Source organism: Stomoxys calcitrans, chromosome 2 (assembly GCF_963082655.1).
Source record: "Stomoxys calcitrans chromosome 2, idStoCalc2.1, whole genome shotgun sequence".
In the NCBI taxonomy this organism is placed as follows: Eukaryota; Metazoa; Arthropoda; class Insecta; order Diptera; family Muscidae; genus Stomoxys; species Stomoxys calcitrans.
This window is the reverse complement of record NC_081553.1, coordinates 20,116,603-20,132,324: the sequence shown is the minus strand read 5'-3', so window position 1 is coordinate 20,132,324 and position 15,722 is coordinate 20,116,603. Positions and strand designations below refer to the sequence as shown.

The 15,722-nt window shown below is 39.6% G+C and overlaps 1 protein-coding gene across 9 annotated transcripts in view; it reads right to left on the bottom strand.

The window, feature by feature from the left end:
- LOC106080373 (bestrophin-4) overlaps positions 1 to 15,722 on the bottom strand; it is a 72,521-nt gene that overhangs the window by 13,061 nt on the left and 43,738 nt on the right. For 3 of the 9 annotated variants that reach the window (XM_013241729.2, XM_013241733.2, XM_013241730.2), the window contains exons 3-7: positions 7,711 to 7,821; positions 6,886 to 7,642; positions 6,499 to 6,822; positions 561 to 1,182; positions 283 to 384 (exon numbers count right to left, since the gene is read on the bottom strand). In XM_013241729.2, the coding sequence (XP_013097183.1) occupies positions 283 to 384; positions 561 to 1,182; positions 6,499 to 6,822; positions 6,886 to 7,642; positions 7,711 to 7,821 (1,916 nt within the window). The remainder of the gene's footprint in view (positions 1 to 282; positions 385 to 560; positions 1,183 to 6,498; positions 6,823 to 6,885; positions 7,643 to 7,710; positions 7,822 to 15,722) is intronic. The other 6 variants (XM_013241731.2, XM_013241735.2, XM_013241734.2 and 3 more) reach the window with 4 other exon arrangements.

Below are 15,722 nucleotides of genomic sequence, written 5' to 3'. Positions count from 1 at the left end.
GGGACACCATTAAACATCTACAATAGGGAAAAATCAAAGGATTCTAGAGACATATTCTGCTTAAGCTTGCGATACATCTAAATAGTTTATCTTTTGTAGTATGTTACTAGAGATTTGTAAATATGTTATGCTATTTGTGTGTTACGATTAACGGGAGTTTTAACATTTCAACAACATGCCAACAACAAGAATAGTATAACACAACAGTACAACAAACAAAAGTAAACGAACTAATACACTTAACAAAATTTGGGTTTGGATTTGTTAGAAAATCAACATTACCCGTAGATAAAAACCACCTGAACTGGGGTACAGCACCATCGTTACGTCCTATCAATTGTGCTTGGGGAAATATTGAAAAGTGTTTATCGCAGGTCATGATATCTATGCATATATGTATGGATGTAAGTAGTACACGTAGTGTGTGCGTGAGATTAAGTTGTTACGCAGGTTGAGGGGCATCTAAACATCGTCTCCGCGTCTCAGTTTCGTTGTCAATGTAGTAAAAAATGTTCCTCTCTTGGAAGCTATGATTAGATACCCCTGCCTGTCATATTTACCTGTTTCACGGCTGCCGCGTTCTCTTTGATCACGTTGCAATTGATCATGCAATGATTTTGAGCTTTCACCCACCGGTGAACTTGGGACGGTGCGGGCCATACTGGGACTATCTGCTGTGGGCGCCGATGTACTTAACAGAGCCTCCACACCGCCTGGTGGAAATAGATGAGGCTCTCCCGAGGATTGTGTGCGCATGTAGATTTTATTTTTCGAAGGAATGTCCATGGGCTCAGAATGGCCGGGGCCATCGGGCCCTCCCTGATAGAAAATATCACGCACATTGGGTCGATTATGATCTGTGCCGCGATGCGAGGTTATGGTTGCCTGTTCGTCGACTTCTTCGATCACTTGATCTGTAATACGCATGCTGCCGGCCGGTTTGTTGGCATTGGGTGCCAGACTGGCTGAACTTGCACTGCCAGGGAATTTGTATTTTTGTGTGTCATCGTTGGGTGTAACGGAACCCGGTCGGCTATCATCTCGGCTGAGGAAACGTTTAAGAGCTGAAGCTACAGTGTTGACGCGAGACAAAGTTCCACTAAGACTAACCAAGCTGGGTGAAGAACCAGGTCTCGTCTTGCCATTTCCTGCTGTAAAATGTATGCCACTGGCATCATCAGCCTGTACGAGGGAGGGACCATAAAATAATAATTATTAATTAAAAAGCATTATTGATGGTATGTCCATATGTTCAAACTGTGTTATAAACTTTTATAGAAACTAGGGATCAGAAGGAATCGTTTGGTCGTTTGCTTTGCTTAACAAATAGTTTCTAATATTTATAAATTTTAAGGTAAGTTACACATGAGGATGAGTTAAAGTTATTTACAAACTTACACTGGTATTCACAAAACGTAAATCAAGTTTAAAGTAAAGATTTAAATGACAGGTTTCCTTTATAAAACAAAACAACAAAGCCTACTTTAAAACTCCTTTAAATTTTTGGGAATACGTCCGTTAAATTCGATACAAGTGTCTCGTGCAATTTATAAAACAAAAAAGTGGCAACATGTTCTTCCTTCAAACATCTTTATGTGTAAACGACCCATTAGTCGATTAGATTAAAAGGCTCAACAAGGCCTATTTCGGGAAGGTAGACAGTTGCACATCATCAAAAAACGTCGATAAAACGAAAAGGGTGATGAAGGCTAGAACTGGTATGTTGCACAAACTCTAGGCTGGAAATTCATCCATTATGTTCACAGTTGCATGGAGCGGATTAATATAACCTAAATAAATTAACCTAGTTGCCCAACACCAAAAAAATCGATAAGACCATACGGATTATGGTAATGCAGGAAGTTAGTAAGGACAATTAAATTACAAACCTTTTTAACTGAGATTTATTTTGTGATAAAAATGGTGAAAACCTTAAAAAAAAACAACATAGCAGCACGAATACCGTTATGATATAGGGGAGCGAATTATGTGACAGACTTCAGCTCTTAATGAGAAAACATTAAGAAAAAGAATCCATTGTTCCAAAATTTTGTTTCCCTGACAAATTAACAAAAACATGAATTTGCGTCTAACACGAATATATTTTAGAAGAATGCAAATTTGCACATGAACATTACATTAAGACACAGGGACAAACTTCTCACATATCGAAGTGCAGTCTGCACATATGAGTGCAGTCCGATTCAAGTTTAAGCTCAATGATAAGGGGTTTCCTTTTTATAGCCGAGTCCGAACGGCGTGCCGCTGTGCGACATCTCTTTGGAGAGAACTTTTACATGACATACTACTTCACAAATGTTGCCAGAATTAGGAGGGGAAAACCACCGCTGGAAATTTTTTCTGATGGTCTCGTCAGGATTCGAACCCAGGCGTTTAGCATCATAGGGGGACATGCTAACGTTTGCGCTGCGGTGGCCTCCAGTTGTCGAGGTTTACTCCCAATATTTTTGCGTGTCTTCCGTTGGGATTGTTTCTCCATCGACCTGTATATTAAGCTCTCTGTGTAATCAGTTGTCGTGGTGGTGAATAATGTCGATGATGATTTGATGGGGGAGATTTTAAGATTACTGCACCTGAAAAATTCTGCGAAGACGCGGAGGTATATGCATATTTATATGCCTCTCCACGCCTTAGCGGGGTTGGGGGAGTTTGGAAAGGAAAAGGTTAAATAGGATTAGGGAGAGGAGACCCCTTTTGGGAATCACTGTTTAACACTACTGAATTTCCCGGCACGGGATAGCTGTGTGCACCACACAAGCTGAAACTTTGAGCTCCGATCTGTGTGGTGTTCTTTGCTGTCACGAGAAGCTTAGCTGCGAGATACTGGGCGAGTCCACACGGAGTAGCTGCAACAGCAGTCACGGACAATCAGCGGTATCGAGCGGAGAGTCTCAGTGATAGGTCGGTTGGCACCGGCTCTTGTACAAATACTCAGTGCCTATGATGCTCGATATGACAGGACGAGTTATTGGCGCCTGTAAATAACCAATGGCCACTCTGTTTCCGCGGCGATCTGTCCTTTGGACCGGAACGAGCATGCTCACCTACAGGAGTTTGACGAGGATCGCCACCTCCCCATGAAAATGTGGTTACAACAACAACAACAGAGTTTCGACTTAGTATTCCTGAACTCCACCACTTCGTTGAGTTCAGACTCAATCATGTTAATGAACGGAATGATGTGGTCAAATGCTTTTGACAAGTCGAGAGCCTCGAAGACAGTACATTCTTGAGACCGTTTCGCATTTAGACCGCGGCTGGTATGTGTGGTGATAGCTGTGATTGTGGTTGTAGTGCCATGCATTTAACGGAATCCATGTTGATGATCCATTGGGATAAGGGGCGAGCTCAGACCAGATAGGAGCAGCGCCTGAAGTGTCTTTGGGGACGAGAGAGGTTGGCCTGTATGACCAAGGACTGCAGGTTTACCAGGCTTTAGATTAGGGATCACTCTCCTATCTTCCATATGTTTGGAATCACTTCACATAATTGCTTGAGCATCAGCATCGACGTTTTGGCTATGGCCTCCAAAAGTATGGAATGGCTGGCTGAATCGAAAGCTTTTAAACCGGTCTGCGGCATAATTGTCAAGTGTTTTGGCTTTGACCGAGAAAAGGATGATGGTTATTCCTTACTTTGCTTCAATTGTAGAATCACTCTGTTCATTTTAGGGACATCGGGAATAAAAAGAGTGTCCAACGACAGCTTGAGGACCTTGGTCAAGTTCTCATCTCCCTGTACATTTAAATTCTAAGCCATCAATGCAGAAATTTCGTCTAGGCACAGAGTTTTGGACTATTTTATTCACAGTAATATACGATGGTTGGGCATGGATGCAACGAATGGCTCTCCTTCTCGCCTGTCACTCTCAGGATGCACTCTAAATTGACGTTTGTACATACTGGGCCATCTCTTTGGATCATTCACTTTTATTTCGAAAAGTCAGTTACATTTATTTCAAATGTAACTGAGGAGCAATCATTCCTTCTTGAGGGGTTCGAGAGTGACTTAAGAGTAGACCATAGTTTACCGATACTATCACACAGTGATAGTACCTCAAGTGCTCAAGCCAAAAGTTTTTCTTATGGTAGTTGACCATCCTATTGATTTTTATACTCAGTTTTGTGATTCTACTCAGTTTCATGTGTGATATTCGGAGAAATTGGTTCTCACCTGTTTTATTTGACCGGCTACCTATAAGCCAGCGGCCACTGCATTAGTGATGTTTATGTTTTTCGCCACACGTGCATCCAAGGAGGAATAAAGTTCGATGAAGCAACTATTGACATTTTCTTCGAAAACATTCTAATAGGGTAAGGAACTTGTAATATTGCTAACGAATTTTCCATTAAGGAAAAGCGGGGATACTTCTCTATTATCTCTAGTAATCTTCGATCGAAGTTCTTAAGCATAAACATAAAGAAAGTTTAGGGACGAATCTAGTAGGGCAAACGTCCGTGGATGAATATATCACAAATGTCGCCAGCATGAATGAGATAACTCGAACTTAGGCGGTTGGCGTTATTACAATTGCAGCACGGTGGAACTGCTTTAATTACCCATAATTCCGGTGGGAACGTCTTCATTCTCTTACGTAGGTAGGAATGCTAAAATACAGTTTCGGGAATTAAGGAATTCCAAACCTAAATGATTAAGGTTTGACAGTAGGTAACTTATATACATAGTTCTATCTCGACACTTCCAGACCTAATTGCTACTCCCTTATACTTCAAGTTGTATCTTAGTTCCCTCTTTTAGATCTCAGCGACCATTATACTTTTCCTACTTGAAAAGTTTACAATCCTATTCTGACTGAAGACTTCGGAGCAGTAATGAACGTGCTACGTCCACTTTAGTCCATAAAAATCGTTGTGCGGGATATCCATTCCCTGTGAATGAGTTTCGAGGAGTCAGTGATAAATGTTAACAACAACCAAAATCATAAAATAAAGATGTAAGAGTTTAAGATTATTGATCTTCGATTATGCAAAATAGTTGGATTAAAAATTTAAGTTCTTGCTATTTCCAGTAATCTTGCTAGAAAGTATTTAGTACTCTCAGTGTTCACTAATTGAAGGTTACGCCAATGGCACAAAACAATAAGCAAAAAGGCTTCATGAACATTGAGGATGTAAAAATGTGTCCAGATTAAAAATGTCGAAAAAACAGAGAACAAGTTGTCATTCTCAATGGCAAGTACTGTCAAAAATTCAAAAAAAAAATTATTGGGTTGCCCAAAAAGTAATTGCGGATTTTTCATATAAAGTGTAAAAAAAGTATATTTGATTAAAGTTCATTCTAAGTTTTATTAAAAATGCATTTACTTTCGTTTAAAAAATCCGCAATTACTTTTTGGGCAACCCAATAGTACCCTGAGCGTTTTCCACAACTTTATTTAGTGAACCCTGCAACATTCCTTGAATTTGATATCCAAATTAGCTCTCTTACAGCAATAAATTGAGGTGGGGGCATGCTTGGTTATTGCTGGCGTATTCTGGTAGCCTGATATCTGGTATGCATCCCATATTGATTCGGAGATTGACCATTATTAAGCTTCAGTTCAGACAGATTACTGCTTTTAAAGCAAAACATAATAAATCAACCTAAGAAACCTACTTAAAAGTTTGGTTAGTGTTATAACATTCTTTATAAAACTTCTCTAAAAATAAATGTATTTTTAAAATGGTAATGATGGGAATATGATATGCATATCTGATTTTAATGTGAAATGAAACTGATTTTAATTTCAACAAATGATTCGTTTGCGTGACATCTAAGTATACAATTCAAATTTTCTTCTGACCCCTAGCGAGTGAGGAGGAGTTTGTAACACAGTGACATATGCGACATATATATTATCAATAATTTCAGGTTATATACAGGGTTACAAGAGTGCCGTGCAGTTTTGATGTATTGGTGGTGGTTAGAAACACCGTGCCCGGATGTAGGGAAGAAGGATGGAGACAGCGTGCAAAATTATTATCAAGCTTTTTTTTCTATAGAAGAAATAATTAGAATCAAATGTTAGTTATTTGTTGTTGTTTTTTGCAAGAGGCATATATGAAAACAGAAGACAGGTAGTTGAAGTCCTTCGTTTTGTATGGCCTCATAGATTTTAAACATATGGTATACAGTACATAAAAGGTACATAAATTCCTTAACCCAATTACATTTTAATTTTATTTTTTTCCACCCATTGTTAGTTAAGAGGTTCGAGTTGGTTATTGTACACCCAGCCACCAGCCATTCATTTGCTCATCATTTGAGTTACATAGGCATACATATGAATATAGAATAGGTAGGTGTACTTAGACAAACGGGTAGGTAGATATAGGTAGGTACATGTAATTAAGGAAGTTTGTATTATATATAAAAAGAGAATTTAGAAAGCACATATATCTGAAATATGTTTTTGTCATAGAAAATTTTAAGGCCAATGTCAGACTTGCGAATTGCGGACGCCAATTTGATTCTAACCTCCTCTTCTTGATCGGGGAATTTATAGCTAACTGCCTGCACAGTTGGGGAACCAGAATTCGAATTTATTTGATTACCAACCATATCATCAATGCGCACACTTGACATAACTGTGGGCATGGCAGCATTCTTGGAGACTTCAATTTTGGCTGTTGAGGGTTCGGGATGCTCTTCGCGGAAGCGTTCTGAGGCTATGGTATAGGGCAGTTCATTGGGGAACACCTCATCCCAGTATTGATCCTTAAGCAATTCCGGATGTTCATGATGCATTTCATCAACAATCAAATAGGAAACTTGCAAATTACGATCCACCATCCAATTTACCTGCAGGGCACATAAAAAAGGAAAGATAAAGAAGTAAAAATAAATAAAAAGAAAAAAACTCACCTCAAAATCATCATCATCCTCGCCAAAGGGATTTATCAAAGATTCGGCCACTTTCAGCCATCCCATGTAGAAAAAGAATTGTAGCGTGGTAAATACGGGGAAATATAAATCAACCTTATTGGGAGCATTGGTGTTGGCCACCACTTTATTGTCTGTCCATTGTTGGCCCATAACGGAACACAAAAAATATGAGTATACCGCCAAGGTAACCACTTGGGTATAAACCAAAGGAACACTTATGGTATCATAGGATATCAGCAGACCACACTGACCACGAAATTTATTCAACTCATCTATGATGGTCTTCACAGCAAAATCATCTCGTATACGACCCTCTTTGCGGGCCCTTGTGACTATACTTGCGGCCCACACAATGGGCAACCAATGCTTGGAGTGCCGCGGGAATCCCTTATTCATGCTTTCGATAATATCCTTTTCGTTCTCATTCAAAAGACCAGCCTCCACAAAATTCGATAAATTGGGAAAACGCTTCTTTACACGAGGCGATATATTGGTCATGACCATGGTTAGGCAAAGGCAAACATAACGCATTATGGTACGACGTACCATACGACCTCGCTCATCCTGTCCATGTATATTGGCACTGACAAACACCGCAATGGGATCTGGCCAGGGTATACTTGTGTATTGATTCCACCATCTTGTCATGACAATGGATACATAGAAACCCAACACAAAGGACAATGGGATGAGATCACTATAATTGTAGCAATACTGTACTATAATTTCGAATGTCCTGGAAAACGATAGAAATTGCCAAAGTTTGGGGGAAACTATTTGAAGACTGGGGACAATAGTACTTACACTCTTTGCTGGTCATTTAGTGCATATCGATAAACTAAACTTAGCAGGTAATAGAGAAAAAGGAAGGCCAGCAGGTCTAACCATACTAGTTTATAAATACTACCACGCCACCTGAAATAGAAAGAAATATAGGATTAGCAGGAAGAACAAAAAGCATTGGCTACTGAGACCATCAGCTACGAAATATAATGGTTAGACTAAAAGTTAATAAATTATTGAAGTATAATGATATATGTTAAAATTTTATCCCGTTGTGATATTGAACAAGCTGAATTTTGTTATTCAGCAAGCTGAATATCATATTTAGAAAGCTAAATATCATAATTAGCAAGCAAGATGTATTGCATATTCAGCAAGCTGAATTGAATTGCATATTCAGCATGTTAAAATTGATATTCAGCAAGCTGAAATTGATATTCAGCAAGCTGAAATTGATATTAAGCAAGCTGAAAGTGACATTTAGCAAGTTGAACTTTGTTGTAGAATCGAAGCTGTGGCTTTTGTCCGATGGACAAATTTGAACGATAAATTTGAACGATCAATTTGAACGATCAATTTGAACGATCAATTTGACACGATAAACGAACGATAAATCTGCGAAAATACTCTAACAGTTGAAGGAAGCTAAATACCTAGGCGAAGTTCTCAAGTGCTACTTTGGAATAAAGCCATTAAAAATATATTATTGTCTCTGGAAGAAAGGGTGGAAAAGCGGTCGCGTATGCTGATGAAGTGGTTATTGCGGTAAGAGGAAAGTTTCCAAGCATTCTTAGAAATATTCTTCAGGAAGCTCTACGTATGTTAGCGAAGTGGGCCTCCAAAAGTGGACTAGGAGTAAATTCGTATAAGACAGAAGTTGTTATTTCCATCAAGAGACACAAGTTACTCCGGGCAATCACGGAATACATGATCTGGTTTGGTGTTAACGCGAGGCAGTCGTTACGGACAGTAAACAGGCCATAAGGGCAATAACAACCAGGATGGTAAGATCGCGAAAAATCTTGGAATGTAAGAAATAGATTAACGCCTTTTCTGAGGATGACACGATCCGCATTGTTTGGGTGCCGGGCCATAGCGGAGTAACTGGGAATGAGAAAGCAGATGATTTGACAGTGAAGGCCAGAGAACTGCCGTCAACAAACTTGGTTATCCCCAAGCCTTTCGGGTCGATGTAGTCCGAGTTAAGGCAGTGGGCGACGAATGCACATGCAACATTGTGGAACAGCGAAACGGTCGGTAGGACGGCGATAAACTTGGTTAAGCCAAAGCATTTCGGGTGGACTCAATCCAAGTTAAGGCCGTGACCGACGAATGCGCATGTATCCCTGTGAAACAGCGAAACGGTCGGTAGGATGGCTATTGCAAATACAAATATTGCCCATGAATATTCCACTAAGGAACAGGGGCAAACTTCTCACATATCAATGAGTGCAGTCCGATTGAAGTTTAAGCTCAATGATAAGGGGTCCCCTTTTTTGCCGAGTCTGAACGGCGTGCCGCAGTGCGACACAAAGGACTACGAGCTCACATATGCAACATCGGTGCGGCAAATGATAGCTTATGTAGTGCATGCGGGGAAAATGTTGTCAATGCGTGGTTTTCGTGGCTAACAGATACCGGCACTTAGGTGGGGACACAATAGCAGACGTAAACCAACATAGTGGCGTGACATGGACAATTATTAAGGATTTTATAAGTAGCACGAAATGCCTAACTTTGATTTTCTTTTTCGAGGTTACTTTTTTGAGTATTTAGAGCGCACAACAAGTACATTACTGGAAAGGTGTATGTGTATGTCCACAATGGCATGGAGTGTATGTCCACAGTGGCATGGGGTGTATGTCCACAGTGGCATGGGGCGTATTAATATCCCCACCCTCTTTTCAACCTAATCTACTCACGGTGGCACTTGTATCCTTGGGAGTAGAGAATGTTGGATTTGCTGAAAGCGCAAAATGGCTGGATGTTTTGCTGGACAGGAAATTGAACTAAAAATCGAACTTTTAAGAAAGGACAAGAAAGGCAAATCTTGTCCAAAATAGCTGCAATGGAGCAATTGGAAAAAGTTGAGGGTTGAATCCGCATGACACACGGTTTAAACCTCTAGGTGTATGCTGTATAACTATAATGCTATATGGTGTTGTGGTCTGGTGGACGGCACTTTAAAAGTGCACCTACTGTTCAATGCTCAGCCGGATCCGAAGTATGCCTTGTTTGTGCATGACATCCACAGTAAGGGCGAAACCATCTGATGCACTGTATTTAATGCTACACCTAATGATTTTGGATATTGCTTTTGCTTTAATTGACTATAAATGCCTCTGGACATTGTTGCTAGACAAATTGTTGCAACCACTGTTGTGAGACTAACGGAACTTTCTTTCTGGTCATCCTTGCTATAATGCCCGATGTTCCAGGCAGTGTGGATTACACAATGTCTGAGCTGCTGTTTGATAAAAAGTAATGTACCATTATTTCTGGTAGAACCAATTGGAACTACAATATCCCTGTTTATAGAGGTTACATAGCCTTCTGTAGGGATGGATTTAAACTAGGAGGCCAGGTAGGCTTTGGGGTGTACTCTGAAGAACTAGGACTGCTTACATCGAAATGGTTACACGACCACTGTAGTGTGGGTCATGCGGAGATCCTTGCAATTCAAACAAGTAAGAGCGTACTAAGTTCAGCCGGGCCGGATGAGAATTACTCCAAATTACTGCCAAATCGGATGAGAATTACTCAAGAAACCAGATCGGTTTATATGACAGCTATACCAGGTTATGAACCGATTTGTACCATACTTCGCACAGTCGTTGGAAGTCATATCAAAACAACTCATGCTAAATTTCAGCCAAATCGGATGCGAATTGTGCCCTCAAGCGGCTCAAGACGCAAGATCAATTTATATGGCAGCTATATCAAAACATGGACCAATTTGACCCATTAACAATCCCAATCGAGCGCTTAGCTTTATTCTTTCAAAAGTTTGCGTACGTGTTGGCAGACAGACTGACGGACGGACTTGACTAGATCGACTTAAAATGTCATGAGGGGTCTTACAAGCTTATTTCGAGGTTTTACAAACAGAATAACGACATTAACGAAATTAGTATACCCCCATCCTATGGTGGAGGGTATAAAGCGACGGTTGGCATATATACCTTCTTAGACAGCAAGACAGAATCTCTGGGGAATATTTTTGTTAGTTCAAAGACCGCCCTCGACTATCTTACATCATTCAACGAGATGGCTGAACGCCACAAAATTAAGTGGCCCAAACTAGACTTGAAGAAGTCTCAGTCATGATTAGTAGGAAGAACAAATAACATTGACTACTAAGGCCATCAGTTAAAAAATATAATGATTAGACTTAAAATTAATAAATTATAGGAGTATAGTGATATATGTAAAAATTTTATCCCGTTGTGATATTGAACAAGCTGAATTTTGTTATTCAGCAAAATTATGTGGCCCAATCTAGACTTGAAGAAGTCTCAGTCATTGTGTACGTCATCACAGATCAGTGTTTTATGGGAAAACATGATGGCAGACTGCATGTTGCAAGTAACGACTTCTGCAGAAGCTATGAGGACGGCGAGGAAGAGGCGAGCAAATAGAACAACTGTTGCGTGGGACACACACGCACTGGCAAGCAGATGGAGTTCTACTTTGGGTTCCTATTTCTTTGAGAACTTGTCTGAATTTGCCGATGAGAACAGTCGCAAATTGTTGGCCTTTTAAAGCGTTTCCTGTGGTATCACAATTGACCAAAACGTCCAAGAGAATCTAATAGCAGACTGCCACTTTGATGTGCCGTTTGAAAAAAATTGTTCAAAGAACTTGACTAAACTCTTATATAGCCTTCATGTATAAGAGTTAGACTGGCCAAACTTAACGCTTCCCTTCTTATTGTTTTACTCCAACACTTCTTCGCACCAGTTGTTCACAATGGACCAAAATTAGTCGCGGAGATCTGTCAGAATGCCGCCCTTTCTATGAGTTCGAAGACATTTCTACATGATGCCCAAGCAATATCTTATGGGCTGTTATCGCAGGGACTATCCAAATCATCATCTTGTGGATATGGTATCCACCGCTCAGAAGTCTTAAAGTGGATCTATTACAATACATGATCTAGAACGTGAGGTTCGGCGCTACAGGGAGAACCTCTAAATCAAGAGGCATATCAAGTGGGTCTAGACAACATTCAGGCAGACATGGTAGCAGGTACGGTGAATAGCTACCGGGTGAATGTGGTCCGTGGAGAATGGCCACCTCCCATTGCACCTGAATAAATTGACCTCCACCGACAAACCAGAATAGTTCTGGCTCAATTGTGATCCGGCAGATGCAGCCGTCTCAACTCGTACAGAGCGAGGATTAATGCCAACGTGCAGGATGTGTGTTCCGATTGTGACCTGGGACCACACGACTCACGACACCCGTATAATTGCCCTATTAAACCTACTTGACTCAGGCCCATATCCCTCTGATCGCACCCCTCCTTAGTCCCAGAGTTCCTGGAACTGGATATCCAACAGAATCAAACAGACGAATGGTAGAACATAACACACTGCTACTACAACCTGACCTGAAGTTTACATAGCTAATAAGCCAGCCTTTCTTATACGAGACATGATGCAATTTCAGCTTACTTTTAGGCTAATTTAGTCACATTCGGCTTGAAGATATTCATCATTTTGTTTTCCCCTTGTGTATCAACGAATTGCGTATTACTGCGAATTTATTTTAAACATGACAGCTAACTTAAAGAATTCTTAAAGATTAACAAAGATTCAGGGAATTTGGCGGATTTTGCATTTTAATTAGGTAATTGTTTGTTAAGTGTTATTTATAGAGAAAGTTGTATTATTATGAGCGCTGGCAAACACACACACACATAATGTACTCCCTTTTGGCAGTTTAATATACAGGAAAATTTATTTAAAAAAATATAGCACATTGTTTCCTTAAGATAATGGCAGACACATGGTAGGAATAGTGTTCTATAAAACGTATTTGTGTCATATAAAGGGCAGTAGTGTTGTACAAACTGTGGCTAAACAGATGGATGGTTGGCATATTCGTCATCATTAAGTAAACAAGTGTAGCTGGCCATTATGGCAATGCCTCAGCTTTTTTCCCTTCATATGGAAAATGTAAGCCAAGTGTTCATGGGTAAACACAAGAATGTGTTTTCTGTTTACTTCCTTGTTTTCTTTTCAAGCTTTTATGGCAGTTTATCTTAAGGAATGAAGGAGTGTGTCTTTAACGTAAAATGCCAAAGAAATTTAAGTACCTCTTTATAATGGTATCGAGAACGAAGGATAACCAAAGGATAGTTATGAGCCCAGGCAATTGATGCCTAATTGGTCTCTGAAGAGACTATTGAGTATGCCCTTAAGAATGTTGGACAATTTAAATGTGATATCAATTGCTATTTCTTCCCCAGATGATGTCATGCCATTGACTCTTAGCACTCACTTAGTCATTTGTTTAGTTTGCAATCAGATCAGATCACTTTATTAAAGGTTCTAATTGTGGCAAATAGAAAAAATAAATAATCAACGTTTTGGTTTTTGTTTTCATATACATGTATCTTGTCTGTGTGCATGTGATAATTTGAAATACATATGCCAATATGTCGCCAGGTATCATACGAGTACACCATGCTACAAACATTGTACAAGATGTTAGATGAGCAAAAATAGCTCGTAAGAGCGATTTCTTCAGCATGAAAATTAATCTGTCACAAATGAAACTTGAAAACCTGCTAACAAAGAGGTTAAAGGCATAAAAAGTAAAGTCCTATGTCAGTTCTGCCATGGTGTGATTTCTTGATACTATGTCCTATCACACCGAATGCATAGATGGCCCACGTTGGGCGCCATTTATGCTGTAACTGACACCAAAACTTATAAATTTTTTCATAAAACCATCCGATCATTGAGCTCGTCTCAAAAGAGAAATAAACAAAAATTATGAAATTTAATGATCTTCGCCCTAACAGGCAAACTACTTGAAAATGAAAAAATTCGGCAGAGCCCGCCCGGTATTCGAACTTGGGCACACGGAGCAACAGCGAGAGTCGTTGTCTAGCGTCCGAAGCCATCAAAACAACTTCCAACAAATCCACAGAATCGTGTGCATCATGGAAGTATGTGCACCATGGAAGTAGTGTAATTTTCGCAGACAAAAAATCTGTCATCATACGAAAACACATGCGATGGGAAAATAACAGCTAATGGACAGGGTTGTCGAGCGTGGTTAATGTGATATTTGTATTATAAGGCGTTTTCGCAATAAATACGACACAAATACAACATACCAACGTAAGGCCTTTGAAGCCATTATGGTAGAAAATGGTTGTGCGCCATGAAAGTAGTGTAATTTTTGCAGACAAAAAATCTGTCATTACACGAAAACTCATGCGATGGGAAAAGTACAGCTAATAGACAGGGTTGTCGAGCGTGGTTAATGTGGTATTTGTATTATAGAGGCGTTTTCGCAATAAATACGATACAAATACAACATACCAATGTACAGCGTTTGAAGCCATTACACCTAATATGGTTGAAAAATCTTCTAACCAAAGATGAAAGTCGTCCAATAGTGGTTGGTGTGTGTGTTGCGATCTCTGGCTTTCATTTGCAAAGAAAATTTCCCATCATTGAGCTCGTCTCGAAAGAGAAACAAACAAAATTGTCGTTTAGTGTAGTTGAATGGCCTAATTTAATACAAGGCATTTTCAATTAGAACCAAGAGAACGGATGCAATGAGTTAAAATAACAAAAAAAGTAGATATCATTTCAAATATGGGCTGTTGGTAATTGAGGTACTATAGAAAATGAAATCTTTTCGAAACTGGTGTAAAATTTTAGAAAATGTCATCGAAATATTAGCAAATTTCCACATGAAAATTCTATTAAGGAACAGGGGTAAACTTCTCTCATATTAATAAGTGCTGTCCGATTCAACTTTAAGCTCAATGATAAGCGGCCTCCTTTTTGTAGCCGATTCCGAACAGCGTGACCCAGTGCGACATGTCGTTGAAATTTAATTTTTTGAGAAAACTTTTGCTTATAATTAATAAAGAGAAGCAAAATTGTGGAAATTTGTTTTTCATTGCGATCGCTACATGCTGTATTTTAGAAAATGGTGACCTTCCTCATGAATGGCTCCAAGATGAAGTCATGATGGGCGTTGTTAATCTCATCGTGGGGCCACCGTAGCGCAGAGGTCAGTGTGTCCATCTATAACGCTGTAGGCCTGGGTTCGAATCCTGGCGAGAACAACACAAAACAACATTTCAGCGGTGGCGGTGAAAACTTCTCCCCAAAGAGATGTCGAACTGCGGCACACCGTTCGGACTCGGCTATTGAAAAGAGGTCTCTTATCATTGTGAGCTTCAACTTTAATCGAAAAGTATTTACTGATATGTGAGAAGTTTGCTCCGGTTCTTAAAATGAAATGTTCATGGGAAATTTGCAAATTTTTAATCTCACATAAGTGATATTTGGACGAACTATTGGGTTGCCCAAAAAGTAATTGCGGATTTTTCATATAGTCGGCTTTGACAAATTTTTTCACAGCTTGTGACTCTGTAATTGAATTCTTTCTTCTGTCAGTTATCAGCTGTGACTTTTAGCTTGCTTTAGAAAAAAAAGTGTAAAAAAGTATATTTGATTAAAGTTCATTCTAAGTTTAATTAAAAATGAATTTACTTTCTTTTAAAAAATGCGCAATTACTTTTTGGGCAACCCAATACTTAATCTGTTAGTAGGGATGGCCAATGCAGAGGCGGGTTCAAGTTGAGGGTATGTACATGGTTGCTGGATTACCAAGACTATCAGACTTAAAATCAGCCTGAAAAAGAGGAAAGGTTTACATCCACCTGCAGCAAAGATTTACATCTACCTAAGAGTAGCGTGAAATGTTCGATTTGACAATGCACGAAAGCTGCAGGTCAGCGGCATACTTCAATCGATTACTACAATTGCTTAAAGAGAGCA